At 39.6% G+C, this 14,471-nt stretch overlaps 2 protein-coding genes across 9 annotated transcripts in view; one reads left to right on the top strand and one right to left on the bottom strand.

The window, feature by feature from the left end:
• The window catches only part of OPA1 (OPA1 mitochondrial dynamin like GTPase), a 50,035-nt gene extending 40,243 nt beyond the window's left edge, over positions 1-9,792 (bottom strand). For 5 of the 8 annotated variants that reach the window (XM_048954526.1, XM_048954527.1, XM_048954524.1 and 2 more), the window contains exons 1-6: positions 9,609-9,792; positions 7,121-7,439; positions 6,334-6,430; positions 5,210-5,317; positions 3,955-4,008; positions 3,272-3,339 (exon numbers count right to left, since the gene is read on the bottom strand). In XM_048954526.1, coding sequence (XP_048810483.1) covers positions 3,272-3,339; positions 3,955-4,008; positions 5,210-5,317; positions 6,334-6,430; positions 7,121-7,439; positions 9,609-9,637 — 675 coding nt within the window. In that variant the 5' untranslated portion in view covers positions 9,638-9,792. Of the gene's footprint in view, positions 1-3,271; positions 3,340-3,954; positions 4,009-5,209; positions 5,318-6,333; positions 6,431-6,744; positions 6,872-7,120; positions 7,440-9,608 lie in introns of those variants that run through there. The other 3 variants (XM_048954528.1, XM_048954530.1, XM_048954531.1) reach the window with 2 other exon arrangements.
• Positions 9,793-12,538: 2,746 nt separating this feature from the next.
• LOC125697728 (probable cation-transporting ATPase 13A4) overlaps positions 12,539-14,471 on the top strand; it is a 33,157-nt gene continuing 31,224 nt past the window's right edge. The window contains exon 1 of the mRNA XM_048955264.1: positions 12,539-12,645. Within this exon, the coding sequence (XP_048811221.1) occupies positions 12,583-12,645 (63 nt within the window). The 5' untranslated portion in view covers positions 12,539-12,582. The remainder of the gene's footprint in view (positions 12,646-14,471) is intronic.

The raw sequence follows: 14,471 nt of genomic DNA, 5'->3' as shown, positions 1-14,471 counted from the left end.
ATTTTATCCAGTATTTATAATGTGAAACTCCTTTACATACATTGAGAACACAACTGCAATAAATACAGAAGGGAAAACTATGCGGACCTTGTTGCATAATTTACAAGGTAATAAACCAATACAATCAAAAGAAGTTAAGAAAAGATTTAAAAAGTCTAACTGCAAGAGACAACCTGTCAGCTATCCAGAAATTACCTGAAAACAGCCTTGGAAATACATACAAACCAATTTACAAACATGGGGGCACCAGTTTTCCTATGCACAAAGTGTATGTTAAAGAAAGGTACTGACAAGGGAAACAGCACTGCCTGATGTCTGCAAATTTCTCTGCAGTAATATTACTATCAGTACATGACATGCAGACAGCTATTCTTTATTAGTTTTCAAGAGCTATTGATTCAACTTAATCAGCTTTCTTTTTTTTTTTTTTGGCTCTATCAGCATTTGGTTTTGATTTCTTCCAATGCATGGAGCTTCTGAACTGCTTTAGACTATTCAATCTCCATTCACCAAACATCTTTTGTTTCCTAGGTGCAGACTACTAACATAGGATGGAAGCTAATGCAAATGACAAAGACTGTAATTTCCTTTACTTTTGTGCTCAGACACCAGCCAGTCAAATTCCAGAGAAACAATCAGTGGAAAGCTGATCCTTCAGGATGTGTGAAGTTGTTGATGATTCATACAAAATGAAAATTTACAAAAAAACAGCATTTGAGAAGTTAGGTTACAGTTTTTCTGAAAGATACAAGTGAAACTAAACCAATTATATAACAGAACTGGGACAAACTGGCAGTACAGCATTATTTTGAAAGAACTGCCACATGAAGGGTGGAACTGATATCCAAGCCAAGTGGTATTCCTATTTCAAAGTCACTTTTTCATGTAGAATTGTTGTGTCCTTGCTTGCATTTAGTGAGGCTGACCACAGCAGATTACTCACTGCCAAATCCTTCACAGTGAATTGGGTTCTTAAGGCATGAGATTTCACCGTGGTACCAAAGGCAGAGAAATGACTGTGGCTGATTTGGATTAACACAGACTGAATTATTTATTTACCCAGCTTTTAGGCCCCAAACCAATACCTGAGACAAACCTTTCATGCTCAATTCACGACAGATATAAGCAACTGTAAGTTGTCCCTATAAGCTTTCCCTATAAGCTTGGGTAAGCTTTGAAGTTTGCTTGCCTTTGTAGGCAGCTGAAACTCTCTAAGAAGGTGATGGTGGGTTGTTGGGTTTGTTTGTTTGTTTTCAAAGTTAGAAAATTATGTTGCAGCGTTTGTCTAAGTAAGCAACAAGAGCTTGAACCATTCCCACAATACAAAACAATCCATTTCACTACACGAGAGCTTTTATAACTAACCTCTTCCTCTGAAAGCAACATTTCCTACTTAAGCCATGTAGAGCAGCTTTAGATTCCATTTATTTTGATTACCTATCAGAACACTTCAATAATTTTAATTTTGTCTTCTTTTCAAAGAGCTGCACTTTTGTATCACATTAAAGATTACAAAATAAATTCCATTCCTTGGAAGAAATCAAACAGCCCAATCCCCTATTCAGGACAATCTTTTTAGCTCTTTCTCTCACAGAATCATCTTGCAAACTAATTTATTGCTCAGTCATTCTACAGGAAGTTTTCATAGCCCTGAGGACGATGCCCAGTAACAATTCCAGAGAACATTCTTCACATGAGGATTCCCAAGGTATTTGCCAAATGTAACAATCAGATACAGCCCATCTGCCAACAAATAATACCATGCTATAGAATTTTGTGCATCAACACAATCACAACTCTTAGAATAGGATCGACTGACAGCAGAAAGCACTGTATGAATAAAGGGCCATCTTACCTATTGCCTAGAAAATGATATTGATTGCCAATAAAATGAATGACTGTGCTACTTCAGCTGTTTTTCACATGTCTTTTTTGAAATATTACAACCAAAAGTTATCATACTAATTAGCAAAGCAACAGCTTCTGAGAGTAACCTGTTGGATGTAACTGGGATAATGAGAATTATTACCCCACACAAAATTGCATAAATCCTACTGGTTTCATATGATCTGATATTTTCTGCACTGCAGCCAAAGTTTGTTGCTAACATTAAAATGCAGTGACCCTTGTAGGTATAGTAAGTGTTACTGATAGTACTAGCAATCATTAACAAAAAAAATCTCAGTTAATGTACTTACTGAAAACAATGAATTACGATGACCATTTATTCACAAACCAACAGTAAAGAAGAGGTGCTTGGCTTTGTTTTTTAAAGTTTTATACAGAGAAACCTGTGCTAAGCAATCACTCAACGAAACAAAATATACAGGGACAGTTTATGACAGGGTGGAAGCAAAGATCTAAATTTAGTTCTTATGTATAATTCTGTCACCATTCCAAAGGGAAAAAATATATATAACAAGTGATCTTTGTACAGGTTTCACTATATATTGCCATGCAGAATTAATGTAGAATGTATACATGCCTGCATATACAGAAATGCCTTTTACATAAAGCCACATTGAAACTTCAGTAAATGCTAAATACTCAGTTGGAAAAAAAATTTTACAAATTCCCCCAAATTTATTGTTTTCACTCTTTCTTTTTTCCCCCCTTACAAAAGCAGCATACACAGGAAAAATGAAAAGCCTTTAAAAGAATGAACGTCACCATTGAAAGATAACACCTACTTTTCATTAAAGGAAAAGATTAAATTTCACCTTTGTGACTTCAAGGAAAAATATTAAAACTTCAAAGTTATAAGGTAACCAGTTTTTTTAAAGAAAATCATAATAAAATGTGACTTTCTAAATAAACTGAAAGGACAGACTGCTTAAAGCAGTTCTTCACTGAGGCAAAGATCCTTAAACAATGAATCACAACTGTGAACAGGACAGTGGAAACAAAGCTGCAAGCAGGAAAGCTTGCAAATAACTAGAAGCCTAAACAAACTTTGCCAGTACAGTATCAATTCAAATGCTACTGAGAATGCACTCAAAAAATATCCAAGTGCACACAAAAACCTAAATGACTTTCTTCTTACAAGCCAAGTTTCTGAAGAATGTCGTTCCTAAACAGTTTTATTGGCTGCCTTGAATTTTCCTTACACCAAGATGTGTTTAGCACCATACTGCTTATATATTAACGGCAAGAACTCATACTTGCCCTTTATCAAGCTGATTCAAATAAATATTTATACCAGCTATTGAAGAATTTGAAAACTACCTGCTGTCAAGACCTCTTTTTTCTATTTTTGCTAAAGAATAATTACCTTTTTGTACTGTTTGTCACCGTCATAACCCTGGTCTGTAGCTCTGAATGCTGTTTCTCCTGGAGTACCTACAACATAATTAGAGTAACTCGTTACAATAAGCAAAACACACTGAGATGTATTCAATCTACACCTATCTGATGTAAAACAAAAAAGTTTTAACTCCTATTGTTAGTAAATCAGTGATCTTGTTATGAACCCAAGAAGATTTACTATAAACTGAAAGAGAAACTCAGTTTAGAATTCATCTGAAACTTATACCAAATACAGTTTGAGTGAAATCACTTATTATCAAAAGGAAGCAGGCAGATTCAGCTAGACAAATATTCTGAAACCTCTTTTTTTTTAAAGTTACATATTTCTGAGGATAATACAAATTTCACTGGTGTTACCATAATGAAAAAAAAATGTATCTATTCTTCCCTACAGTAATGATGCAGGTTTGCAAAGCAAGCTTCTTGGGATATGCCTGAAATAAAATGTATCAACTAAGAACTATGCCAGAGAATCACCAACAACTTGTTCTCTCAAGGGTGGATCTATTTGGAAGGTATTTGTAATGCAAAACAAAACGCAGTGAATAGCTGTGCTCACATCGACATCCACTGCTCTTGGCACAGCGGTGTCTTAAGAGCTGGCTTTAAGGAGGCAGGTTAAGGGCAGTAGAAAGGGCTTTTACACACCTAACAACAGAAGTAGATCAGAAGCTCCTATGACTTCACTAACCAAATTGTAACCTGTGAAAAATCAGCAGAAGAGGGGAAATAAAAATTATATATACAAAGCAAAATGCAAACCGAAGATGAGGGATCTTTGTCTCATTCGGAGGACAACAAAAGCGTAAGTGCTAACTATGCCCATGTGAGTATGCTAGCAAATCCCACTAGAATAGGTGATATCTCACAGTACTAGTCAATTAAACACATTTTTAAACAGCCAAAGCACAAAGGAGATTGTCATCTACTTGTCAGTCTGTTGACCTTGATCCTGCTGAGTTTGTAATGAGATGAATCAACTATTTGTACCATTAACAGTATTTTAAGAAAAGGAAAACACACTTCTGAGGTAGACTGATAGGTAAATACTTTCAAACACACTTAAAGCAGACTGTAACACCTCATAGATACAATCTTTCATAAACATGAATTTATCTGGTTTGGTAATTATGAAGGTATAGACCAGAAAGAATCTTTTCCTCTGTTACAAGAATCACTGGATTGAGCTCTTAGCTGTGTTAAAGAGCAAGTCAGATAAGGATGGATCATTTTCCTTGTTTTAAAAAGCAGTTCATTATTCAGAAGTTAGCTATTTACATGTCCTAAAATCGGAAAAACTTTAAGCCTAGTGGCATCTGAACACGAGGAATTGACAAACAACCCCCCTATATTTTGTGAAGGACTTAAAACTCCTGCTTATTCCATTCAAACACAACCTCTACCTAAACTGAATCTCCCAACAAGTCCTTCTGGAGCTGTGTCCAGACAGAAAACATTCCTCAACCCCAAGTCATTCCTTGGTTACAAATCCCCTACTTCACATGCTTGCAACATTAAGCACATACTTTCAGTACCCAACTCCATCTTCCTGCAACAGCTATAAAACTGTTACTGACCAGGGCCACTCACAGCTTCTGCAAATTCCAGCCAGACACATCCAGCTTCCACAACTTACTGAAAATATCAGGTGTCAATCTGTTTGTTTACAGGTGCACGAGGATTCTATTTTTCTATTCAGTTTCACATTTTGGTTCTTAGCACTTGCTACTAGAATTTGTGCCTTTAAAAATGTGTTTCACTTACCTCTATCCAGAACACTTTCAGACGAGATAATAAGTATGCATTTTGAGGATCCATTCCCTTTTAGCACGAAAGGATGAGACCTCACCTTGTCATACCTTATGTTCTCAAAATTAAAACTAAGCTGAAAAAATATTCTCACCAGGAGAAAAAATTCCTTTCAGTGAGGTGAAGCTCTCCCCAATCTTCTCGAAGTCAGGCAGAAGTTTGGCAAGGTCATCGGCATCAGGAAGGGCTTTGATAAGTTTTTCTACAATAACAGTACAAGAACTAGTGAATAGCTTTTCTTTTCTATTATTTTTTGTGAACAAGGACAGCTTAGGCTGTAAAACTGAGTAACTCTTCCAGTAACTTCTTAAAAAAAAAAAAAAAAAGCTTATTTCCACATGCACCTCCCCCATTAGTATTGGGAAAGTCTATCAGAGCTGCAAAAGCTCCTGTTTCTTTAGACTTTGAACTTCCTGATAACTTGGTTGCCTAAAGTACTTAAAAACTGTGTAAAACTGATTCATGCATTTCACTGCGTTTCACACCTTACCTCACATACTCAGGAGATGTTTTAAAGAATCTGAACAAGAAAACATTAGCCTCCCTTATTCAATCCCAGTGTTTAACATTACCTACACAATGTCTGTACATGCAGTGGAAATCTTCCTCAACGTTTTTTTCAAAGCAAAGAACACTGCCCTACTACTCAACATACACAAGAAGTAACTCAGTGGGTTCTTCACATTTTAATCTCAGAATATACAAGAAAACTACTCTAACCACAAAGGTCAGAAAAACAAAACCTGTTTTTTTCATTTTCTTAACTCTGCATCTCCAGAACAGTTTTACAGGTATTTCTATAAGCTTACACACATTCAATTAGACATTTAATTATACACATATTTTAATTGTACATTTATATTTTTGTTTTTACTTGCTAGCCATTCATTGAAGAACCCTATGCATAACAGCCAAAACCTATTTAAGTCCTCTTGGCCTGAGAGGTTGACTTGAATAACACGAATACACGGTCACATTAAAGGACCAAGAATATTCTCAAATGAAAGGATGAACGATGGAATATCAACGCTAAGTAACACTTAACTTCTTCCAAAACAACACACTAATGCAAGTAGCTTCTTAAGACATACCTAAAACTCTGTAACAATACAAATACACCCAAATTACAGCTATAAAGCTACCACTGCACTGGAGACAGGCACTATGAGCCATATGCTTGTGTTCAGATACAGAGAAACATTTCTGCTTTTGTGATACCTAAGTCAATGTGCTCATCAAGCTCCCAGATGAAGTCAGGAATAATCCACTTATATTCATCAAGATCAGGCATCATGTCCTTCCACTGATCATATGTCTAGGACATAAAGGAAACAAACAATAGAAATAGAGCAAATGCATGTAGAGATGCACATGAGTAATCAACTGAAAAGTAGCATCTACACAGAAAACATACAAACCCACCATCTTTTAGATATGTATAATGCTGTTCAGGTCTTTGAAAATATATTCTAACCCTCTTAAAAATTTGTTTTGCATTTTGACTCACTGTAACAGGATGGTTAGTGCAATAATGTCAGCAGAGCAGCAAGATCCTAGGCTGCAGCAAGTGAGAATTTGCTCAAACAACAAGAGCCGTTGGCACAGAAATAAAGGAAAGAAACTGCTTACCCTCAGAAGGCCTCAGGTAGGCAGGGATCTCCACTGAGATTCCCTTGCCTCCCACTGTTAACCCTTACATGGGGTCTGGGAAGGGGTGCATCTTGGCTCCACCCGTACAAATCACTCAGGTGCACTGCATGCACCCTGGGCTGGCCCTGGGTTGAGCTCCCTGGGTTGGCCCTGCCTTCCCTCCAGGTGCTCAATCACTGCTTCAGGCCATGACTCAGCATTTCTGCTACACTCATCTTTACTTTCATTAGTTAATCAAAACATGATAGGCTGTATTTCTGTAGATACACCAAGAACTATTGTTATGAAACAAATAATAACAAAAAATAAATATGTATAAAAGATAAACACACAAAATAACACATAAGATAAATACCTTCTTAGCTGTGTAACCACCACCTACAGCAGACCCCAATATAAGATAGCGAATTTTGAGAAGCCTTGATGCTAGTCTAGCTAGCCAAAAGTTCCTGTAGGACTGGTATCCATATTTCACATTTAAAAGTTTTGTTTTGCGTAGGGGAAGACGATTAAGAGAAGAGAACTGCTGAAGGGATATTCTTAATGGACGTCTTTGAAATTTCAAACTTGGATGGTAGGGATGATGGACGCTTCGGGAAACCAGGTGCAAGTTTTGTAGTGGTGATTTTCTTTTTATTCCGTAGGTGCTGCTTGCTAGACTCCTGCAGATGACACTAAAAGAAAGAAAGAAAGACTTTCAGTAACAGATATCCTCAACATGCCATTAACTCAGTAACTTCTTCAGAAGCAATTCATGTTACATTTTAGCTGGTTACAGATAAATTAGAGCAACGTTCTGAATGTCCAGCTACCATTGCTGTGCTACCGGGAAAGTAAAAGTTATAAACAGTATTCATTGGCACAGCATTTCCAGTGATTACTGAAAAACAAACAAACAACAAACACCTCAAATACCATTTATAAGTTCTGTTGTTAAGTAGATTTAAATTCCACAGAAGATTAGGGGAAAAACATCTCAGTTTGGGCAACAAGTCGCCGAGTCCACAGAAAACTACCACCAACTTGATACATAGATGAAAGCTTTATAGTCTGGCCTATCTACCTAATGTTTTCTAAAAGTTAGACTTGAGTAGATTTTGAAGAGTTTTCAAACTTCAAAAAACAACAGGCAGACAAAAAAATCTCCTACAAAATGCATTTTCCTTTTTCTTGGCAAAGCTGATCCTCCTGAGGAGCTGAAGAATTTACCTGAAGAAATCTTTCAGTTTCCTTCCCTCTAATTCACAATGGTTCTAGGATTACAGCATTACTGTTTTCTCTCAGGTCATGCATAGACAAGATTACTTCTGGACATGTCTGCACTGTGCTTATTGAAGACTTCAGTAAAGTAATGCAGATTTACTTACAATGAAGACTTTCAGTGTGAATGAAAAGCACAGTTCAAACACAGAAACTTATCAATCTTGCCAGTACTAAAATACACAGATAAGTTGGAATATCTTCATTTATGCTATCTGCAGGCTTCAACATTTTGAGATACCTTTCCTGGTTTAGGGAAATGACAACAGCTCTGGAAAAAGTGATTTATTTTATATCTTTTTAGTTTCACCATCCTACCAGAAAAATTCATATTACATCATTTGCTGGATGCAAAATTTGAGTGAAGTTACAGTTCCTGAAATTAATACTTGTTCCTTGATGCTTTTTTCAGGGTTCTCCATGTTCTCAAATGCATTTACTTATGAAGGGGGCAAACTACAAAGAAGAAAGTGTTTCACACCACTGAGAAGATAAACTATTCATGCTGCAATCCTTAACAATTTCATATTCAGGGATCATAGAGAGAGTATATAAGTGAATCACAGAAACTGAAAATAAACTCTATAGTAAATATAATTTTTCCTCTGAGATGTGCTGTGTACTAGAGATGGCACTGTCTCTCACAGGCACACTCTTAACCTCCAAACAAGTGAAAGACTCGGCTATAAAAACACTTCTAACACGGAAATCGAGCCTTTGGAAGGAAAGTTAACAATCAGTGACATTTTCAGCTCTCAAAAAACTTTGCTGATGGTGACTGCCCTTGAAGACGGATGTTATTCAGGCTGTGGTAAGCTGGGATGAAGCAAGCCAACAACAGCACCGTTATTTGCTTTCTTGTGCTACCACTGCCATTACACAGATACTGACATTCTTCAGCAGAGACCAAGCAGTAGTGCACGCTACAGCAACCTCTCCCATCAACAGCCTTCAGCAGCTGGAAAACGTTTTCAGAGGTCCATAACTTCCCTCTCTGCGATGGTCCCTTTAAAACGCACTGTCTTTTCCATTGCTCACTCTGCAGTTCTATCACAAACCATAAGGCAACAGCTTCAACAACAAGTGCCTGCTGAGCGCTCTCTCACAGCTTAAGCTTTCAGTGTATGCATATAGAAGCTTACAGTAAAAACAACAACTCAAGCACTACTGTGAAGGTTCCATGCAATTTGCCTCCTCCACTGTTTGCCTTCCCTTCCCGCTGTTGAAAATGACTGATGAAAACTGACTCAAAAAAAACCCACAAGATCTTCCCTGAGAGGCGCAGTTACACTGAAACGGTACCAAAACACCACGACCGAACCAGCTGTTCCGTGACCTCTGGCAAGCTGCCTCAACAACTGCACACCAAACACGAACACACAGCTGTGCCACAGAACCCGCCTGACTACCGGCCCACAACTGGGCTACGTTGGTGTAGCACAAGTCAAAGAATACTGGAAAGGACGAGGAAAAAGGCCCGCAGCTCCCATACCCGAGCACTGCGCTCGGAAGCCAGCACCCCTCCGCCCAGGGCCGGACCCAATCCTCAGCTGCGGCCCCCGGCCTGCCCCCTGCCCGCTCACCAAGCCGCCGCCGCCCTCGTTCGCCACATCCTAAAGGCCGGGAGGTGCCGGGGAGGAGGAGAAGGAAGAAAGGCCGCACGAAGCTCCTCCGTCGCAGCCGCGGCCAAGGGCAGGGAGGGCCGCCGCCGCCGGGCTGCCGGGCCGCTCCGCTTCCGGGTCCCCGGTCCGCGTTGTGAGGTCCGACTGGAAACTCCGCCCCTCCCAAAGGTTCCGGCTGCGCCGGCTGCGAGGCGCTCGTGGCCGTTCCAGCCCGGCCGAGGCGTGCAGCGCCTGCGGCTGTGCTTCTGGCGCTGTGCGGAACCTCCGTTCCCGGAGGGGCTCAAACAGCTGTGATGCTGGAGAAGGGCAAGGAGCGGGTGGCGGCGCTGCCTCAGATGCTGAAAAGCGAGAGGCGTTTTTCAGCGCCCTTCTGCCCGCTGTTGGGTCGCAGGCAGGATGCCTGGAAGTGGAAAAGGAGCCAAGAGGGATCGGCAGGGCTGTTCCTCTGCCCGCAGACGATCGCTTCATGCAATTCTTGGCTTGTGCCAAGCCGCTGTGTACAGACCTCGGGCGCTGGAGTCTGGTAGTGCCGGTGCTCGTCGTGACTTCTCAGAGCCTCCCTCAGGTTGCACAACACGAAGTCAATCTTCCTTGCACACCGTGTCTCCCAACTCCTTTCACTTTCTCCTCTGTGCTGTCTCCGGGCACCCTGACCATTGCAGGACATAAAGAGAAGTTTGGGGCGAGTTATAGGTCAGGCTACCGTTAATCGCAGGGGGGGTTGGAGTAGAAGATGTTCAGAGAACACTTTCAGGTTGGATATTAGGAAAAATCTCTTTCTCAGAAAGAAGTGTAATGCATTGGGACGGGCTGCCCAGGGAGGCGGTGGAGTCGTTGTTCCTGGAGGTGTGATTTTTATCTGTTTTTAAAGCAAATTTCAAATTAGTAAGAGGAATGGTGACACTCGGTAGAAGCCAATACAAATAACTGCTGTGTAATTACAGACCTGTAATACTTGGTTTGAACAGTAGGGGGCATCATTTAACTGCAGGTTCTGCGTTATGGTGTTGCATTTTCTGCAGATAAAAGCCCTCCTTAAGAAAATGGACAAATTCCACCATCTTCATTCCTTCTGGATGAACAGACTTTTCTGAAATGCTATGCCAGGTTGCCAATCTATGGAAATTATGAATTTTTTAACTCTTTAATCTACGCCTCCTTTATTTTCGGTCGTGAAGGTGCAAATCTCCCAAATAAGGGTGTTATATAGGAGTAGAAAATGTCAACAGAAGCTGGACTCGGGCTATAAGCAATGAATAGATTGGGTGAGTTGTGATTCTTCCCTGGAGTTCCAGGTTTGGTGTGATCTGCTTGATACTCTCTTCTCTGGAAGTGCTGTCCAGTGACACATGCTGCATTCTACTCTTCTTCACACACCATAAGGAGCAAAGCTGACATTTGATGAAGCAGCAAAAGCTGATCAGGCAGAAAAATTGTTTGTGGCACTCCTGTTTTCCATTGCTGTCACCTCCCAAAATAATGAGTCATTTCCCAAAACCATCAGCCTGCTTTGGAAAAGTTGCCTTTGCAGTTGTTTCCTGTCTGTTATAGATTTTAAATAGTGCAGAACTTTAAAAATACATTTATCATAAATGGACTATATTGTATTCTTTCTAATTCTTAATGGAAAATTTTGGCTCTTAGGTAATAACTGGAATTTTGTTGCCGAGTCTCAGAAGAACAAACTGAAATGGGCCAAACAAACTGAAATGTGTTGCTTGGCCAACCTCCTTCATTTCCTCCTTTCTCTTCCAACCATTTCTGACTTTTCAGTTTTTCTGAGTCTCCCAGTCCTGCCCTTCACATGAAACAGGCAATGGCCATTCATGGTGCTTAAGATGTTTGTGGCATATACAAGTGCATGCCACATGGAACTGAAGTGCAGATGAGCAGGAACAAACTTGGCATGTCCTGGTCTGTTTCAGTCATTCTAGAAATAATAATTTAGTTTCCTTAACATATTTTCTGGAAGAACAGGTTTGCCTCTCCTGACCTCATTCCTACAATGTTTGATGTACAACTTCTTAAAAAATAGCAAAGGACAAGGAAACAGTAATGACAATGAGAATGAATCACAAGAATAATAAACAATTCAGCCCAGAGAAGTGAAAAAAGGAAGTGATAAAACCCTGATTGCTGTTTTTGTTTCTTTAATTTTTATTATTCTTTTGTGAGCTTCATTTTGACCCTGTATAAGAGGTCAGAGACGTTTGTACCCAGCTCTCTGACATCACAAAGAGCTCTAGTTTTGCTGAAGTGTGAATAAATAACTACAATTACTTTCCCCAAAGTTATATAGTAAGGTCAGAAGATGTTCTGTGACAATATTTTTAATAATTAACAAAAATATTGATCACAGACCCTACATGGCTGGATCCTTACACTTAGCCAGTACACAAATCCACTTGCACAAACTAGAGCCAGAACTTGAATTTTCTCCAAGGAACATGAGGGAATCACAGCTGGACAAGCTGGTTGCTAAGAGTATAATAACAGCAAGGCCTATTGTCCTTCTCATTTGGACACGCTCCCTAGTCCCCAGTAATTCTATAATCTCTTGAGGAGACATATTCACCTCTTGCCCACCCCTGAAATATGCATGCCAGCAGCACTTGCTGCACGACCAGAGCTATGACTAGGATTCCTGCTCTGACAAATGCATATCAGATCTAATTTTTGTTTTCCCCAGTGTCTCCGAGTGAGTTTTATTTCAAGATATCCCCTCAATCTCAAAACCCCAACAACAGAATGAAAGGAGGAGGGATGAATGTTACCTGTTTACCCCACAGAGAGGGAGGAGCTCCATTCTTCAAACAAAAGCAGAGTTAGAAAGAAGGTGTGTACTTAGAACACTTCCTCAATGTGGACATTCAAGCCACACAACACTGAAGACTTGTCCCGAGGGTGCTGCACAAAGTCTCCAGAAGGTCATTTCATGGGGGAAAATCCTGCTAAGAGCCATTATGCACTGCTTAACCAGGGAGAGGAGAATGAAATGGTGAGTCGTTTTATCTTTGCCTAGGTCTTTCTCAATTCAAAGCAGCAGATGGCACGTGTTCTGCAATAAAATGATGCAGTCTGTAATTTAATTATGAATGGTAGTATCTCCATAGCAGAAACATACAGTTATAAAGAGATATGTATGTATGTATATATACTTATTTATTTTTTAAGTGAAAGAATACTAAATTTGGTATGTCCACTAGATGTAATTGATTTTTACCTCCAGCAGAAGATAACTTCACAGAATCTTAGAAGAAGCTGACAGAATACTGATGTAGTATTGTAAAACTAGCCACTGCTGGCCTTGTCCCAGCCTGAGGGTTGGCCTAGAGTAGCGTTCCTAAACATTTAACAGCTGAATCTCTAGGGTGAGCTCCATCTGGATGAGATGGGAATCTTGAATCTTCTCTAGAACTAAAAAAAAAACCACCAATGAAACACTTCTTATGTTTGTATAAATTGTTAGCTAAAGCAGTCTGTTGAATTAGCAACACTATTTTAGCCTGGGAACCTGTATTAAACTGGATTTCTAATTACAGAACTATGGTTTTTCCAGGGAGGAGAATGTTGTTGAGTGTGTTTCTGATAGAACAACACTGCATGTTGCTCCTGGCTTCAGAGGGAATGGGAACAAACCTCTAATGAAAGGGGTTCCAATTGCTAAGAATGAGATTCAGATATTAAATTCACTGTGAATCTTTACCGGTCTTTCAAGTCTAATCCTATTACCTGTTGCTACAGCAACAAGTTATTAGTAATAGGGTACCTGGTGATTGGGTTGCCAGAATTATGATATTTCACAGCCACTGTTCAGATTTCTTTCTCTTTAGTACCTACAAGCCATGTTTTCACCAAGGAAAAGGGTGCTTGAACTTGTTTCACTTTTGCATTTCATTTCTACTGAGCAGATGATTCTGCAGTTATAGGGAATTTTTCTTTTAACCATAAGTAACAGACTTGCTGAATATTAGAGTAATAAGCCCTTGAGAGCTGGCTTTGTATGACTGTAGATGCAGCTAAGAGCCTTTCACTGAATAATCGTGTTTTCTGCCAACTGAGTGGGTCTGACAGTCCAGTAATTCATTGCCCCTCCATAGACCCCTCACTCACAAGTTGAAACTCTTCTCTATTTGTTACTCTTCTGACTGTTAGGAGTTCCAAGAGAAAGGTACTGTCAGCAGGCAGGGAAACAGTTTTACAATACACTAGAATTAATTAAAAATTATGGCACAGAGACGAGTCCTTTGTACAGCCTCTTTTGTAGGCAGTGTTATGTCCTATGAAATGACAAGAAACACTTTGGAGTATTACAGACAGCTAATCTTAGCTTTGGTTTTCATCACCTGTAATTTTTGGGCTGCTATGAACCTAGGTTATTTAACTGCATGTTGTATATCAAGCCATAACAACCTGCCCATGGAATACAGAAGGTGCAAATCTGTATATTTCAGGTGAGCATGTCTACATTAGTACCACTTCCTTGTGCAGTGAAATACAAGCCAACAGAAGTTGTTTTCTTCCTTACCAACGTCAAACCAAGCTGACAGATGAGCTCTTATTGGTGACATCAACACCAGGACTTTTGTCAGCCCAGGAAGCATTGCTTGTCATAGCAAACATAGATTTTCTTGGGAGACCTTTGCAGTGTTGACCTAGCAAATCCTGAATAAGCTTGAAGGCTTTCCAAATACTAATAACACTAAGACACTAAGACATTCACGTGGCTAGACCAACCTGCTGAGAAACTTTCACGATATATGTGCCTGTTCCCACTTTTTCATACACATTGTGATTACCAGTGTTGTGGGTCAAATATTCACC

Source organism: Lagopus muta, chromosome 9 (genome assembly GCF_023343835.1).
Source record: "Lagopus muta isolate bLagMut1 chromosome 9, bLagMut1 primary, whole genome shotgun sequence".
In the NCBI taxonomy this organism is placed as follows: domain Eukaryota; kingdom Metazoa; phylum Chordata; class Aves; order Galliformes; family Phasianidae; genus Lagopus; species Lagopus muta.
This window is presented reverse-complemented; position numbering and strand designations above follow the sequence as displayed.